Genomic DNA, 18,416 nt, shown 5'->3' on the forward strand with positions numbered 1-18,416 from the left:
CAACCATACGGTGACACTTCTATAAAAATCTAAGGTGTCTGACCTACTAAAACCAACACGAAACAATTCGACACTGATAGTAAACGAGTATTACAAATTAGGTGGTGTTTTTAATTGCGCAAATTCCATTCAGTTTAATTTTTTTTACATTGTAACAATATAATAAGTTGTTTTAAATATTATTACAAATTTTACGTAATACATTTAACATGCAGTGCAAGCTTTTGTAGTAAAATTTATAAAAAGTTAATAGATGTCTACCAATTATACATTTACATCTGAGATACTATTATGTTGATACTCAAGATTTATTTAAAAAAATCTAAACAAACAAAAAAGCAGCTTGCTGTATTTTACTAACAAACCCTTTTAAAATCTTTTTGTAGCTCTTATAGCAAAAACAGTTAATATTGAATATCACTACAAGAAGAATAATCTTTTTTGAGCTTTCTGGAATACCTACTGTTTGATATTTAAGTGGCCCAACGCAAGTTTTTTTTAAGAAAAACATTTTTCAACGTAGGTAGGTACTCTCCAGTTTGATCAAGACATTTTGCGTGCGTGTGTGTCATTCATCAAAGTCAATGGCAACTTAAATAAAAAAGTTGATTCATTTTTTACAACTGTCATTTTTTACAAATTAATTATAATACAAATTGTATTTTTTGTTTTGATGTTTTGATTTCCAATGCAGAAATTGTTTGAAAAAAATTATAAAAGAAGAAAATATTTTAAATGTAGATATTTATTAATTGGTATTAAACGTCTACAGGTTAAAATCATTTCTTAATTTACATTAATTTTTTTAACACGATTTTCTGACTGGATTTGTTTTTGACGTTTCGATTTTTGAGTTAAACAACATTAATTTAATGTTAAATGTAAATTTAATTTAATGTAAAATATAATATATTAATACTATTCAATAGATACTCTACTGACTCTACTCATTATCTACTGACGTATGTAGATAATGCGTGTAACGGTATTTATACTGTACCAACCATAGACGATTTTTGTTTGTTTAGATTTTAACAAAAATATTTATGTAGATATTTTAAACAATTACAAGTATATTAACAAAACTCTCACATCCAAAAGGGTAAAATTATGGGTGCGAGCAATAAACTTGCATTATCAAAGTTTATGTGGTTAATTAATAATGTAGGAAATAAGATCTGTGTATTTGTAGAGCAAATTATTGCTCATTAACTTACTGAGTTAAAATCAAGAACTACAGGAATTGTAATATGAAGTATTTGTTCCTAAAATTTTTGCTATAAATCGTAATTATCCTTAGGATCTACTCCGTTGTCAATAGTATTTCTAATAAATTGAATAATAGTTATTCTCCATACTTTAAAAATAGTAAACATCTTGGGTATCACTCATTTTTTTTCAATTTTAAAAAAATAATTTTAAATGACCCAGATATTAATGCTTTCATTAGCAAATGATGACTAGTAGTTTGAAAAATTCGTCAAATTTATTAATAAATGACTTGAATTGAACTTGAGGCCATTAAAAATATGTGCTGTTTCTTTTTTTGCCATTGTTGTAAACACATTTTATACAACCCTTGCACAGGATCATTCAACTTGCTCTTCTTAATTCTTTTTTATTTATTTATCTATTTTTCTATAAAATGGGTCATAAAATCTTGATCTTCACTTATAATCTGTTCAATGTTCAGCTCTTATTGTTAATAAACAAAGAAAATATGATTTTAAAAAAATACTATCTTTGTTCCTATTGGTCATAGAAGGTTAATTTTTTAAAGATTGTATTTTTTCACCATCATTTCAGTGGGCTTGAAGCCTCAAAGAATATATATTTGATCTGCTGAATATCATTAGAGTCATTGTTTGAGCAAGTACAGTGGTTTAACCCTGCCGTGGTAGCGGGGGGTCTGTGAAACCCGAACCTACCTTTAACTGCACATAACTCCGTTGACAACAGCTCTGTGAACAAAAGCATGCGGCTATGTTTCTATCTTCGCCGGCAGTACAAGTCAGGCGTTCGAGTAAGTTACTATGATCTTTTGTTTTTTGTATATAGGTCTGGATCCCGCGTATGAAAAAAAAGTTGATTAATAGCAAGCTGAAAATTTGTTAATAGCTTAAGGGTGTCTAGTCGGATAAACTTTGATATATGGGAACACTGGAACAGGGGCAGTTTTAATTGTGGAACAGGTTAAAAATTTGGAACGGTCAGACCACGAAAACGGCACATGTATTTTTTCCGACAGAACAGACTTAAACTCTCCGAACAGAGATTAAACTCTCATGCAAAAATCAGACTGCTATTTATCACCTGTCATAATGCCTGTCATTTGACATATTCTACATGTTCCACTCATTAAAACGCCCATTTGGTGATAAATAGCAGTCTGATTTTTGCATGAGAGTTTAATCTCTGTTCGGAGAGTCTAAGTCTGTTCTGTCGGACAAAATACATGTGCCGTTTTCGTGGTCTGACCGTTCCAAATTTTTAACCTGTTCCACAATTAAAACTTCCCCTGTTCCAGTGTTCCCATATATCAAAGTTTGTCCGACTAGACACCCTTAAGCTATTAACAAATTTTCAGCTTGCTATTAATCAACTTTTTTTTCATACGCGGGATCCAGACCTAATAGTGGATACGTCAGGTTCAGGCGACCCAGAGCTACAAAATCCGACAGTAATTTTTTGGTATTTTAGAGTATTTTAAATTTATTTGTTTATTTACTGTTAGAACTTGATAATAGTATGCTATGTAGTTGAATAATCTCGTTATATTGTATTTTATAACTTATAACAATAATTATTTGCAGATAATAGATAACGAGGCCCAGCAAGACAGACTTCTTCGTCTACTGGAAGAAGTACCATCTGGCAGTGAAATAGAGATTGATTCAGAAGATAATTGTTCTGAGACCGACACCTTCAATCATTGCGAAGTCCAATATGAGTTATCGAATACCGAAGAGGATGTAAAAATAACAATAAGTCAAAATACTATTGCAAAATTGCCAAACATTGTTATGCCTCAAACATAATATTTACTGTGATGAATGTTCCATTTAATCGATTATTTTATGATTTTTAGTTTGTTTCAATATTACTTTTTATAATTGATGGATTCGACCGTTACTTGATGGAAGTTCATTTTATCTCACAATAAAACACTGAAAACTTTTGTTTTCTATACTTCCACAAAATTTATTATTTACAACTATGTGACTACAGCTGTTTCGGCAGAGTGCCTTTCTCAAGTGATATAATTTACAATGTGTTTGCCTTTTTAAGTCTCTAACTGAAGAGGTTGAGGAGTGGGGAGCTGTTTGTCTCGAGTTGGTCATTCAGAATTAAAAATACAGATATAATTCTGAATGACCAACTCGAGACAAACAGCTCCCCACTCCTCAACCTCTTCAGCTAGAGTCTTAAAAAGGCAAACACATTGTAACTTATATCACTTGAGAAAGGCACTCTGCCGAAACAGCTGTAGTCACATAGTTGTAAATAATAAATTACTTTTTATGTTTCTTTAAAATAAATATGTCATGTTTTATTAGGGGGTAAATAAATTTTTTTTAAGTTAAACGTTTTTTCTTGTATCAAAATGTAGGGTTGAAAAGAAATGTCAAAAAATATTGAAATAATATATTATTTAATATCATTTTCACACAAGCGTATTTATAAGAAGATATTTAATTAATAAAGGCAAAGAAAATATTTAAAAATATACAAAAATATATATTTATATTATATTTATATATCGGGTCTGGTGAACCCGGCGCATCAAATTTGTGTTAAAATAGGCGCTACCACCGCAGGGTTAAATAATCGCTCTCCAGGATAAACAAATTGTTCAGCGGGCCATTTTTATGATAACTCACTAAAGACTAAATCATCCTAAAAACTGTGAACAGGTACTTTAGTTGAGTTAGTTTTATAATATTTGGATGGATTAACGGATTTATATATGTACCTACACATATTTTGCTATCGATTAATCATTTCAAATTCCTGTGTTTTAAAGTTCATATTAACAAATACATTTTATTAAAAAAATTGACAAAAATCTATAGTAATATTAACAATATACGGTTAGAATACATAACATTTATACAGACTGTTCCAACGAAAATTTGACCCCCCCCCCCCCCCAGAAACTCAGAAACCAAGAGCTTCTTCAAAATTTAAAGAAACACGTCAATTTATACTGGAAGAGGGGCGAATTTTCATGCAAAATTCATGCCCTCAAATGTAACCCCTTACTGCCCCGCATTAACCCACAGTTTTTTTTTTAAACAACAAGTGTGGTCGAGTGGCACATCATTTGAAAGGCAATTGTTTTCTCTACACTCTACACGATACTCTGTTTTTTTAATTTACGTAATAATTTTGGACTTAACAAATTTATTATAAATCAGTTAAATCCCAAAATTATCTGTAAAAGTTATTTCGCAAATTAAAAAAAGAATAGAGGGTCATGTAGATACAAAAATTACATTTCAAATGATGTGCCACTCGACTATTTAAAAAATAACTGGGGGTTGATGTGGGGCGGTAGGGGGTTAAAAAAATTTTGCATGAAAATTCGTCCTACTTTCAATACAAATTGAAGCGTTTATTTGAAAAACAACACTTATCCAAAAATTAAAATTTTGGAAAATCAAGAAGAACTTCCCAGACATCTGTTGTAGTCTATTCTAATCCAGAAACATGTGGTCGATTATGACCTTGAACAGCTATTCTACTATGCTATATATTTCTACGTTTATATCTATTTACACAGACCGACATTTAAAAAACACAATATGAAAGAAATAAATTCACCTACATTAACCTAAATTAACCTTACAATTCTGAAGGTATTACCCTGTTAGAAATTAAAATTCATTTAGATCACTTAGTGATCGCAAGTACTCAGTAACAATATTTAAAATAATTTCCCATAAAATTTAAAAATCCCTTAACAATCAATTCCAATACATTTTTAGCGAACATTTACTTGAGTATACCTATCTATACGCAAAATTCGATTTACACTAGCACATCTACTTAGGTTTATCCTTTCAATGTTTTTTCTGATTATGTATATAAAAGTATTTATGCTATTTTTCGTGCAGCAGTTTGCAAAGCTACAATTGCCATTTGGATCGCCAACCTTCGAAAGGAACGGCGCAATAAGAAGATATAAATGTAAAAACGTCACTCGTCGTGTGGAAGAAATGATACAATACATAGTGTCGAGTGTAGTAAGATGTAGAAGTAATAAATGATAATGCTTTAATAGATAAGTAAGTAAAGAATAAAGATAGGAACAGATATACATGTAGGCAGAAGTATATAATTTCATTATGTTCAATGTGCTAGAGGAGTTTCTCCACTCATAGTAATTTAGTAATTTTGTTTTCCAAGTTAAACTTGATACAACGCGTCTTACTTGGAAAACACAACATCCTATACACACTATTCCTTTTTTTCAACAAACTGAATTTTACATTCAATAGGCAGATGTAATCCCTTTAATAAATCAACGCAAATTATAACCGATACTTTTCTGGAATTATCCGCTCACAGGCTCACACCAACCAAAAACTTAGAATCATTTACCTCCTTCTTAATTGAGGCAGAAATATGGGCCTTACAATAAGCAAAAGTTAAAACCAAAGTAATGATGTTGACTGCAAATAGCAGAGCTAGAGGTAAAAAGTTTGTCAAATTAACATGCAACACGGCAATTTTGAGGCTTTAAACAAATTCATATTCCCTCATGACCAAATATAACTCCATAACAAAAAAAAAATAATAAATAAATACAGAAAAATAATGATACTAGGATGTTAGCGAACATGTGTTACTCTAGGTTAAGCAAGTATCTATAAAACGGAAAGTCAAAAAACCAAACTAACAATACACAAGACACTTATTGTACTAGTGATGTAGATATTTGAAATGGAAAAAGCGTCTAAACTATGTCTACTCATTTTCAAGTGAGAGATCTTAGGAAGAATAAATGGGATATGAAGAAGGCGAGAAGAAGGAAACTTTTAAATCCATAAAAAATATAAAGAAATAGCATCTTCATAAAAATAAGTAAGCTCAAAATTCAACACCTCTCAAGAACGAATGAAAAATTACACTATCAGGTGAACCATATTATCTATGCCTGTGCCAAAGATGTAACGTTCAACGGTTGGCAATGGACGAAAACGCTGGGCTAAATAGACTAGGGAATAAGGGAATATCAAAGCTCAAATAGGACCACCAACAATGATGAACTTTGACATGACTATAAAGAATATATTTTTGGGTTGATATGATCCAGTATAAAACGATCTGAAGTAATATTTAATATCAAATGGAATAAAAAACAAATTGTCAAAGTATGCAGTTTTACTAAAGTCCTAAGAAGTAGGTACAGATGGAAAACGAAAAGTGATGTTAAATTTGTTTTTTTAACGTTTACTTTACGCCCTATGCCCAATTATTTACTGGTAGGTTAAAAAAAAGTACCACCAGTACATAATTAAAAGCAGTTTTTAATGTGCTAGTGTTTGTTCAAATAAGTCGTTTTATTCAGGAAAAAGAACCAAATGTGTCCTATAAATTTTGTAATTATTTTTAACCATTCCGCATTCAGTAATGTTAAACGCCATTATGAAGTCAATAAACCATGAAACTTGAAAATTAGATAATCGGATGATAATCTATTTTAAGACCTTTGTCCTCCAGTTAAGACGATTCCCTTTTCTTCAGGATCACAAGATATATAAGGATTATAAAAAAATATAGATTCATTGTGACCTTGAAACAATACCAAGTATATTGAAATTTTCAAAATCCATTTGCATATTTGAAAAGGACACAAAAAAGTTTATTGGTTCTCTTCAATTTTTTGCGCAGACAATTTAACGAATGTAATTTTGAAATTATATTGAATTTTTAAGAACTCTGAGATTAAAAAGCAGGTATCAATTTGAATAATAAATTATTACAGTTATTGAATAAATACTCATGAAAAAAATAATCAATACTTATTTACTACATTGGAACGGATTGGATCAATAATAAGAAAATCCAGGTCCGGATTAACAAAAAAAAAATATAAAGTAATTTTGATCTTGAAACAGCACCCTGTACCTATACTGAAATTTTTAATATCCGTTTGCACATCTGAAAAGAGCACAAAAAACCAATTTTAATGGTTCGCTTCCATTTTTTGCGCAGACAATTTAATGACTTTAATTTTGAAATTGTGTCAAAATTTTTAAGAACTAAGAATTATAATTTCAAAATAAATATCATTAAATTGTTTATGCAAAAAATTGAAGATAACCAGTAAACTTAGCTGTTTGTGCTATTTTCAAATGTGTAAACGGATTTTGAAAATTTCAATATACAGGGTGTTGTTTCAAGGTCACAATTATGGACTTTATATTTTTTGTTAATCCGGACCTGGATTTTTCTTATGATTAGTAAGTGGGTCGTCCAATGTAGTCAATAATGTATTTTTAAAATTAGTATTTATTCATTAACTTTAATAATTTCTGAATCAAAGTTAAAAATACTTGCTTTTTAATCGCAGAGTTCTTAAAAATTTCAATATAATTTCAAAATTAAAGTCATTGAATTGTTTGCGCAAAAATTGAAGCGAACCTATAAACTCAGTTTTTTGTGCTCTTTTCAAATATGCGAACAGATTTTGAAAATTTCAATATGCAGGGTGTTGTTTCAAGGTCACAATGAATTTATATTTTTTTGTTAATCCGGACCTGGATTTTTCTTGTGATTAGTAGTTGGGTAGTTTGCGTCCCAAATGTGTACATGTGTATATGTGTACCAAAAAATATCAAAAAAATATACAAGGTGGTTCTAAAGTCATGGATCCAGAAAGAAATATCATTCTGCTAAGGAAGCTAATAATTCAGCGACATCGATTGATTTTTTTACTGTGTAGGTAACTAAAAACAGTGATCTATTTTATATTTTATGTTATAATATTAAAAATAAATTTCAATCAAACATTTTTTTATTAAATTGTATTAAAATTCAATTAATCTATTAATTATTAAATTTGGTATAAATATTTAAAAATATTTTTATTTGGTTCTTTTCTCAAATAAAGTTTTAAATAGACTCACCGGGGAATAGGCTCATACCAAATAAAGGCGATTTAGTTTCTGGTGTGCGGTAAACCTAACCTAACCTAAATCATATTTTTATTAGTGTCCGTTAATTGTTTCATTGTAGTATTCAATTATTAGTAGCATATTAACACGGCAGTACACGCACTCGAGGCAATTTGCCACAGCTCCAAAAAGTCTCAAAACACGTGACATCAGTTACCCCGTCACATAAAAGGAAAAAAAACAAAACAACAATATCAATTCTAATTCGGAATACTAAAGGACTTTTGAAAATAGAATTTACACAATTAATAATATTTGGTTAATATTAAGCCGCTTTAGTATATGGCGGCAAATTGCTAACGGGCTTGTACTTGCGTAACAAACATGGGGCGTGTAATGCGTCTTAAATATCCTTTTAGGTTTCGTCCCTTTTCAGAAACCGCACATCAAAATTTAATAGAGTATAACTATTTTTTGCAACCTTTTCTGAATATAAATTTAAGTAATCCCAAAAGCTATATAAAATATTTGTTGTTATACTACTTGGGTGTAGGTAGTGTAGATACTCCCAAATTGACTTAGTTAAACAATAGTTTATGAATATTTTACATGTTTGTATATATTTAATATTTAGAATTAATTAAAAAAATATTTTTAATAGCTAACATTATATATTTCGTAACTTTATCGATTAGAAATCCTCTATTAACATGTAGACTACCTGATTATTAGTAAAGATCGAGTTAGATACCTGTAAAACCTGCACAAAATAATCAAGAAGAATGCATTCGACAAATCACATAACACTAATGGATCATCATCATCATCATCATTCTCTTTACCTTATCCCTATGCGGGGTCGGTTTCCCTAATTGCATTTCTCCACACAATTAAATCCTGGGTCATATCAATATTAATCCCCTTTACCAACATGTCCTGCCTAATCGTCTCCCCCCCACGTCTTCTTTGGTCTTCCTCTCCTACTCCTTCCAGGAATCTGCACTTTCAATTCTTCATATTGGGTGATTAGCGTCATGATATTGAACATGACCAAACCATCTTAACCTATGCTCTCTCATTTTGGCATTAATTGGTGCCACACCTAGACTTCCCCTAATATACTCATTTTTAATTTTATCCTTTTTTTGTCACTCCACTCATCCACCTAAGCATTGTTCTTTCCGCCACATGCATTCGTTGTTCTTCTTACTTTTTCACTGTCAAACATTCAGTTCCGTACATCATAGCAGGTCTTATGGCTGTTTTATAGAATTTTTCCTTCAGCTTCATTGGACGTCAACTCCGATAAATAATTTGCGAATTGTCATTTTTTTCGACATTGTTAAGCGTTCAATAAAGAATTTATCTTGTGTTAAATTTCATTATTAAAATTACTGGATTAATAATTATTTAATTAATAAATAATTTGATGATTCAAGGAGAACGACAAAGTCTGGCTTCATAATCCAGAGAAGCGAAAGGGTTGTTCTCTAAGTTATTATTGCTACAATTTCGAACTTTGTTCAAAAATTTATAGGGATTTACATAAAATTGGCTACAAAATTAAGCAGGATTTGAAAAACTTGAATTTTATTTTATTTTATGGGGTTTTAGAACAAGCAAAACTTTTTATCAAGAATGACATTTTTCGTTAAAATTGAAAATAAAAAAGTTTTTCCTCTTGGGCACCCCAACCGTGGACACACTGTATAAGTATACTTAAATTTATCCAGATATAAAATTACAAAGTATTTCGTGAAAACATCTACACGAAACACATCACTTAAAATCTAATAAAACTTATGGCTGACGTTTCCGTGAAAGACAATAATGTATAATTTGAGTAATTTTCTCTTTATAACACCACATAAACCTATTATCTAATAAACACACAAATATATTGAAAAAACAATATTCACAACACATGCTATTTAAACTAAAATATTTACAAGTCTAATTATCTAAACACTGACTAGAAGTTTGTATCACTGTTTAAGGAATGTTTTTTATATTCATCAAGAAACTGCTTGGCTGTAGGGAGGCTAAAGAGGAGTGGAATTATGATCACTTGATTGACATACCGTTAAGAATAAAAAGTGTTTAACATAACTGTTTCTATTTTATTAAACAAAGATTCCTTCTATATATCTCATCATATGGAAAAAGAAGAAGAAGAAGATGTATAATGGAAAAATGTGGTGAGCAACTTGGATAGTCCATAGCGGCCAGCTGCAGATTTTGAACTGAGTAGAGAGCTGTGGAAGAGTTTGCTACGGAACTCTAAGGACATCATTGCCTTCTTTATGTATGAATAGAAAACAAAAAAGTTGTGACTGGCTAATTGACAACCAGGCCTATGTCATAAAACAAAAAAAAATCTATCTAATCAGCCCTAACATCCATTCTTGGATATTGGTCTACTCTTCTTTCTTCCATGCCTCTCTATCTTGGAAAATTAGCATCCATTTTGACCCGGCGTGTTTCTTCATTCGGGTCATCTGACCATCGGATTTGTGGCCTTTCCCTTTTTCGTTTGTGGTTCTATGATTTTTAATGTATAACCGTGTTAGTCCATCTTTCATCCTTCTGCCTTAGGGTGTGACCAGCAAACTTCCATTTAAACTTTGCTACTTGGGTTGAGACATCTTTCACTTTTAATAAAAAATGTTTGTCTTGGTGAAAGGTATTTTAGTTTAAAAAGCCCCTTATGGCTACAAACATAGAAACAAAACGTTTTCGTTCTTTTCATATTCTCAACTCATTCATCCAACAATACTTTACAATAATTCAATCAAGTTTCACATATTAAGTTATACTATTCAGCCCACCTTTTACTCTCATCATCTGGTTTGTTTGGTTGCCTGGTCTCTGGAGTTCCCAGTCTCTCAATATTTATCATTAGTTTCAATTCTGATATCAATTTTTTTTTCCACAACCTCATTTATCTATCCACCTTTCTTTTATTCTGTTTTACCTTCTAATTTAATTAAATAAACATAATTTTAATTTTTTTCCCACATACTCTACAATTTTACTCAACACTTATCTTCATCTGACCTCACTTTAGATATAGCTTAGATACTTTTATCCAATTTTATTAATTTTTCCTTGCCCTAGATGTTATTTAACATAAAAGGGCAGAATAAAGAAATTAGGACTAAGCTTTTTAAAACAACCTTTTCAGTCTTTTAAATTTGTGTTGATGAATCCATCTATATCCTATTAACTTATAAACAAGTTTTTGTATTTACAACATTTCTCAGCATTTGATATGACAACCCCTATTTATTTGTCTCATCTTTATTTCAGCCAGTTTTATCAGCCATCATTTGTATTGGGTCACAAATATTAATTATCTATTTTCAACACAAACTACAAAACATACCTTCTGTATTTTGGTTTGCCTATCTTTGCTTCATCAATTCATGTACACCTCATTGATGATTGTGGGTTTTCAAATTCGTCCCCTTTTTTACATCTTAGATAATTTATTCTCACTAACTCTTGTATTTGTATAATTCCAACACACTGATGTTATCTGTTATCATTGCTTGTACCATAAACAACTTTAAATTTAGTGTCCGCGTAACCAACATTTCATAAAACTTCAAGTTTCATTGACAATTGTTGTCCTAACATCAGACAGATTCGCTTTTGAAAGCTCATCTCTTAGTTGCCTGTCACCTCTTGTAACATAATGACCTAATTGCTACCTATTGACCCACTTACCACGTGGGAGTCATATGTTACCCTAGGGCCGTATCCATAGGAATTATATCCATCCTTTGGAATTTGCCATGTTTGCATTTATATGAGACTTTTAGTCTGTTTTTGAAAGGTTTTGACCTTTGTATTTTTTGGTTGGCTCACCATGTTCTTGTAAGTATAACCAAACTTTGCTTTTACCTTGGTCATCATTTTAACTTTAACATTTTGCTTTAATTAATATGGTTATACTTATTTTAGGTAATACTGATGATGCTCTTGTTACAGAGCGAAAACGTTCTGTTTCTATGTTTGTAGCCCTATAGGGGCTTTTTAAACTAATACACCTTTTACCAAGACAAAAATGTTTTATTAAATTTTACTTGTAATTAATGGTATACAGCCAGCTACAAGAAATTCTTCCTTGTGGACTTTCACTTTTGTTTTGTTAAGGATCCATTCGTTTCTTTTCCTGTGTGATAGTTTCATGTTTAGCATTTGTCTGTCCATGGATCTTTCTGTATTTGCTATTTTTTCCGAATTTTCCTTTGTAAACGTCCATGTCTGGGAGCCACTATGAGGAGTATACATTGATTGAAGACAGACTCTTGTTTTTGGGTAACACCACTTTTGGGCCGGGATTTCGGAGGAGAGAGTGAGGTGCATTCCTCTACCTTCTTCTACCTTTCCACATATACATATAACTTTTTGTTTTTTAAACAAAAGTTTACTAGTTTTTCTCAGATCTTCGAGGGTTTCTTATTTAAAGACCTTTATACAAAACAGTTTTGAAGACCTTTATACAAAATTGGCACTTCGTTCCATCGTCTCTATCATTGGAGATGGGTGTGATGTTGCGTTTATCACTAGGGGCTAAGATCAGGTTGGCATGTCCAGTTGTTCGGATTTTGAATTTAACTTTATGCTTATGGATGTCACTTCACGTCTTACACACGGGATGCGTTGATTTGGAGGAGGTGTGCTCTCGGAAGTACTCGGGACACCGTGCAGAATGTGGTTATCTTCCTTCGCTTTGTCAATCTTCATTTGATGGTGGGACGCTTCTTAAGGTACTTTTGCTGTCATTCATATCATTTTAGATACAGATTCCTTTTTCTTTTATTTTTCTTGAGACTCCTTGATTTGACCACCACCCTCAGGTCTTTCCAAGTATTTCAATTGCAGAACTCTACTGGTATTGTCTATTCTAGTTGTTAGCATTAAACAACAACTAAATATCTTACTTTTTACGTATAACTTTAATAACAAACAAGAAAGAACAAAAAAAGAATATGATACCGAATAAAAAAGCGATAATAATTCCAATCTTTAACCTCTGTCAGAAGCTACTAAATTTATACAGAACACTTAAAATGTCGATGTCATTATGGCACGCCATTAGAATAATATTACAAGTTTCTTAAAAACTATAATTTAATCTACAATTACAACAGGTATATTTCGGGGTAATAATACTTAATTAAAAAATATAATATAACAAATAATAAGGAGATCTTTTTTTTTAAGTTGAGATAAATATTCTTAGGCATAATTGTGTATAGAAGAAAACAGCTGCATCAAAAGTGAGTAAGCGATTTCACTCATATTCAACATGTTAACATACCTATTCGAGGACACTAACAAATCAGATCTCTTTTTATAAATATCCCAGAAAAGGCAAACTTTGGTTTTCATAATAAATGCTTTTTTCTACGACCGTTTAATAAAATGCTCATGATTCACTATTTTTGCACAGATAATAACACCCAATACTTTACCCGTGAGTAATAGTTAATGATTCACGGGTTGGAGTTAGGTTCAAGTGGTGCAAGTCACTTTTAATATATTAGTCGTATATTAACTGCAAATAAAATTACTTAAACTTTAAAGGATTTATAACTGTAACAATGGGTCAGTATATTTTTTACGTTTAAATTTTATCATTTGAACATTTAAGATTGAGGTTATTAAAAGGTAAGCATAAACAATGGATATTAGTTCCGCAAAAAGGTAGACTGTTTACGGATATGAAATTAATATCAATGAATTCTGTTTCGCTTACTGATGATTGTATAATATATTTTTATTGGGGGCAAATGATATTTTTCATGTAATTGCCATTTAAAATACGTCTATATCACAGAGGGCAGTGAACAGTGGCCATTTTTACTCATTTCAATAAACATAAAGATATGATTAAACAGATCGACCAAGAAAGCGATAGTTACATGAACAAAAACTAAGAATTGAAAATAATGAAGAAAACTGTCACGTTTTGACCTAAAAGGCAAAAGGTTTCTTACTGAATTATGGCTGTTTAATTGGTCCACATATATCTTGCCAAGACCATATTTCATCAAATATTTTCCATTTCTTTTTTTTTTATTTTAGTTTATGCGGTAGGTATATATTGTACTTCGCATAATTCGTCTTTTCATTCTACAGAACTGAAAGTATCAAATTAATAAAATAACCCATGTAGGTTGTTAAAAGAAAACTAAATGAAATACATCAATTTTATTTATATATTCCGTGCTTATCATCGCCTTCTACAAGTTGTAATCTACGTTCATTCATAAGATTTTCTTTTTCTTTCTTCACAAAAGATTCAAATATCATTTGATCAAAAAGGTACTCTCCTACTTTTGTGTCGGTTATTTTAGACCGAGTAACAAGTCTTGCTATTTCGCATATCGATCTATGTTGTTCCTCCATAAACTCAGTTGAGACCAAATCCATGATATGGAGATCCTTATGCTTTTCGGCTACATCGAAAACTTCATTCAGTTTTTCTTTTATACCCTGTTCCATTTGAACAGCCCGACTAAAAGCTTCAGTAACCGTCCAAGTTTTGATTTCTGGCACAGGAATACTTTTTAGGTTTACATGACCTCCTCTCATAAGCACATAATTGGTAAATATGTTAGCATGACCCAGTTCCTCCTCATACATATTCATAAAAAAGCCTTGACATCCCGGTAAAGCAACATCTGTTCGTCCAAAGTAATGACCTATTGTAAGATATTCATAAGCTGCCTTAAATTCCTCTAAGACTTGTTCATTAAGTTTATTCTCAGTATCTTTGTGAAACTGATGCCTTCCAGAAATTTTATTTTTATTTCCTCCATCACAGGAATTAGTCATAAAACGCTTACTAGTGTAGAAGGAATTTGCCATTGGAATAATGGGTGAACTAAAACTTGCAGATAATTTGTGGAAAACTGAATTTGCTTTAAACTTATTTATAGAACTTCCGTAAAGGTCAGCATTTTTTAGTACTTTAAATTTTCTGCAAATAAACTTCATCTTTTGTATTTATGATTTCCAGAACAATTTTGAAAAAAAAACTATATTTCAAATATTAATACATAAATATATGACGTTTATTTAATCAAATAAATACAATTTGACGTCAGTTAAATAAAAAGAAGAAGTCGTCGTCATCTTCGTCTTCGTCCTACAAATCTTCTTCCATTTGGTCTTTCACAAATCACATTGTCAGTGAACCAGTGGGAGGGAGGGGGGCCAGACTGTTTGCCTAGCAGAGGTTAAACTAACATTTAACAATAACACTTCACGTATTTTAGATTCCAAGGGAGTCGTTTGGGCTTGTAGACCTTTCCACACTGTGGTGAAAGATCTTAAGGATCTGAAATCTGAAAGATCTCTTGTGCACGCCTGGTATCTATGTTCCGTTCAAGAGATCTAGGCTTCTCAGCAAGCCTATTATCCGTTTCGGAGGTACATTTTTTATCTGGTGATGTTCTAAAAAGACCTGTCCGTTGGCGTTGGCGAAGAATTGACCTCCAAATATGTTCTCTGTATGTTGCTCTGATCACTTTGGTCATTTTACAGAGCTGATAATATTTGAGTGAACAGTGTGCCAGTGAGAACAGATGTGTTTATAGTCATTTGTCTGAAGCTCGAGTATTTTTTCGCAACGAGAGAACTACAGAGAGAGTATAGAAGGCGGTAATATCATGTTTGGCTGCCTGTGGGCTGATTTATTTTCCCAGTAGGCTACATTAAATTCCTTTTCCGTTTTTTGACATCTTTCATTCTGCAACTTTTTGGTTAAATGGCTCTGGTCGGATAAAAGGAGTTTATTAATGAATTGCTTGCATGAGCGTAGAAATTTGCTAAATGAATTGCTAGCAATTCCAACTCATAAGGTGTAGACCTCAGTCTCCAGTGTGGCTATACAAGGCAATAAATAATTTGGCTCTTGAGCACAAAAACGTATTGCTAGTAATTCTTCTTGAAATATTATGGGTGTATTTCCGCTGACTATTGACAATTTGGTGTTAGAACCAGTAACTGGTAGCATTATCTCTACGATTTCATTTCATGCGTGATTCTTTCGCAGTAAGATCTCATTGAATACTTCTCAGGTATGCCGTCCTGTCACTCGTGAAATAAGTCATTAGCGCAACCCGCTGGAATCTCTTCACAATTGATGTTAGCTGTACTTACTATGTAGAGATAATTATCAAGAACATTTTCCTCGTTTTTCTCGTGATTAAAATGGAATAATTACGAATACGAAAATTCTACTGTAATGATTGGGTATGATGGAACGTGTGGTTTTAATAAACGCAGTCACATACTGTATTACTTGCTCAATAGCGACTTTTGAGTTAATATCATATGATCAAAAGAATGATGCCAAGTCCTTACCCTCGAAGATTCTCTTAACTAAACGCTCTCTCAAGATCTCTATTCCAAACATCCAATAAAAAAAAAACGATAAAATCGTCTAAATGTCCAGGAACTCATTCACAACGTAAACCTTTCGCTTAACGTGATTAGTAGATATTTTAAAAATAAATCATATTGATAGAAGGTCACTCATAACTTTGGAAGTGGAGTTATAAACGAACCAATATACAGCAAGTAGAAGAACAGTAAACAGTTTAAATATAGACGGTTGCGCTTTGATTCAATTCGAGTCTCTGACATGTGTTTCTAGGTTTACCCGTTATCAAAGAGGTTTGTAATAAAACTGAACTGAATCAAAACGCACCGACTTGTTGGTAAATACACTGAGCGTCATAGAAAACGGGCACCCTAAAAAATAGGTAATTTTTGAGGTCGCGTATCTCCTAAACCTGTTGTCCGATTTAAGTGATTTTTTGAATATGTTATAGCCTTATTCTTTGTCAATATCCCCGTAATAATATTTTTGCTAAACATTTAAATTTTCATTGTATACCGGGTGTACGAATCAAACTGGATTTTTTCTCAAAGTTCGCAACACCCTGTGGAATATCCTAGTATTTATAAAATACTGAAATTAAAACCCAACTATAGCCTCAGGTTTTCTTAACATTTTGTTTTTTAGGTACTTTAACAACTAGCCATGTTCTTTTTCAGTACAGGGTGTTTCTAAACAAGTGTGACCAACTTTAAGGGGTAATTCTGCATTAAAAATAATGACAGTTTGCTTTATAATCGTATCTCCGCAAATGCTTCGTTTCGGAGATAAGGGATGTTGAATTTTTTCTTACAAACTGACGATTTATTTATTGCTTTAAAACCGGTTGAGATATGCAAATGAAATTTGTGGTGTTTGAAAAAACTCCAACATTAATTTTATATCCTATCCCCAAAAAGATACCTAAATTTCTGATTTACTTTGCGAAGATTATTTTGAGAACATTGAGAAAGTACCTATTTCCCCTTGGTATAGTGTATTGGACTGGTCCCAAATTCGTTGATGTTGCAACGATAGGGAATAATTTTGCTTACAAGTACGCAGCAGGTTCGCAGCGGTGAAGGATTTTGCCGCGCGGAGAAGTTAGTTCCACAAGTACCCTGTAGCTGGTAGCACGTCAGCCAGCGGTGGAGCTCCAGCGACCGCTACCTACCGGCTTAAAATTGTCTTTGGTCGCTATGTTGGATCAAGTGGATGGATATCCTTTGTTCTATAACCATTGAAGAACACCCGTGAAAAGTTTCACCCCATAATGTTGGATTTAAAAGTGAAAATCGCAGTGCAAATAGCGTGACGCAGTTGTACCTAGCCGGTATGGTAGTGTGTGGTCTATTTTTTGTTTGAAGTCCCGATAAGATGTTTGGTCTCAATAGTCTCGTTCCTGTTTTGTCCTGTCCCATTTTACAAGCCCTGTGTCGTCGTTATGAATTGAATGCCTGCCAACCCCCGTTGAATGGAAAGTTTTGTTCAAGTGTTGTGACAATGAGATGTCTTTTGAAAAAGAAAGTTTTAATAAGGTACTGTATTTTTCTTGTTTTTAAATAAAAAAGGTGAATTAGTTCCAACTAAATATTAAAGTTTGTATTGGTAAAATTTTTAAATATTTTATAAAGATATTTTGCTTTCAAAATGGTTTAATTTTTGTAACGTTTGTTTAATATTTAAAAGTCCTGTTTTACTATTGTAGCTGTCTAAAATTATTTTGTTTGAAAATATTTTATTTTGTGAATTAAACAAAATGGCAGTGACATTTGACAGCTCGGTCAAATTTTGTTTTGGAATACACTGCCCGATAAAGTTTAAAGTTTTGTGATTGTAAGTCATGTAAAGGTTATAAATTTTTATTGTCATTCCTAATAGTAAAGTCTGTATTT

General features: G+C 31.8%; 2 protein-coding genes across 2 annotated transcripts in view; both read right to left on the reverse strand.

Moving 5' to 3' along the window:
- Positions 1–18,416, reverse strand: part of LOC114338268 (uncharacterized) — a 79,900-nt gene that overhangs the window by 14,129 nt on the left and 47,355 nt on the right. The window lies entirely within an intron of this gene.
- On the reverse strand, positions 3,434–16,997 carry LOC114338266 (soma ferritin-like). Its single transcript, XM_050654072.1, has one exon. It carries the CDS (start codon positions 15,132–15,134, stop codon positions 14,346–14,348), a length of 789 nt encoding a protein of 262 aa, XP_050510029.1. The 5' UTR covers positions 15,135–16,997; the 3' UTR covers positions 3,434–14,345.

Source organism: Diabrotica virgifera, chromosome 6, assembly GCF_917563875.1.
Source record: "Diabrotica virgifera virgifera chromosome 6, PGI_DIABVI_V3a".
Taxonomy (NCBI): Eukaryota; Metazoa; Arthropoda; class Insecta; order Coleoptera; family Chrysomelidae; genus Diabrotica; species Diabrotica virgifera.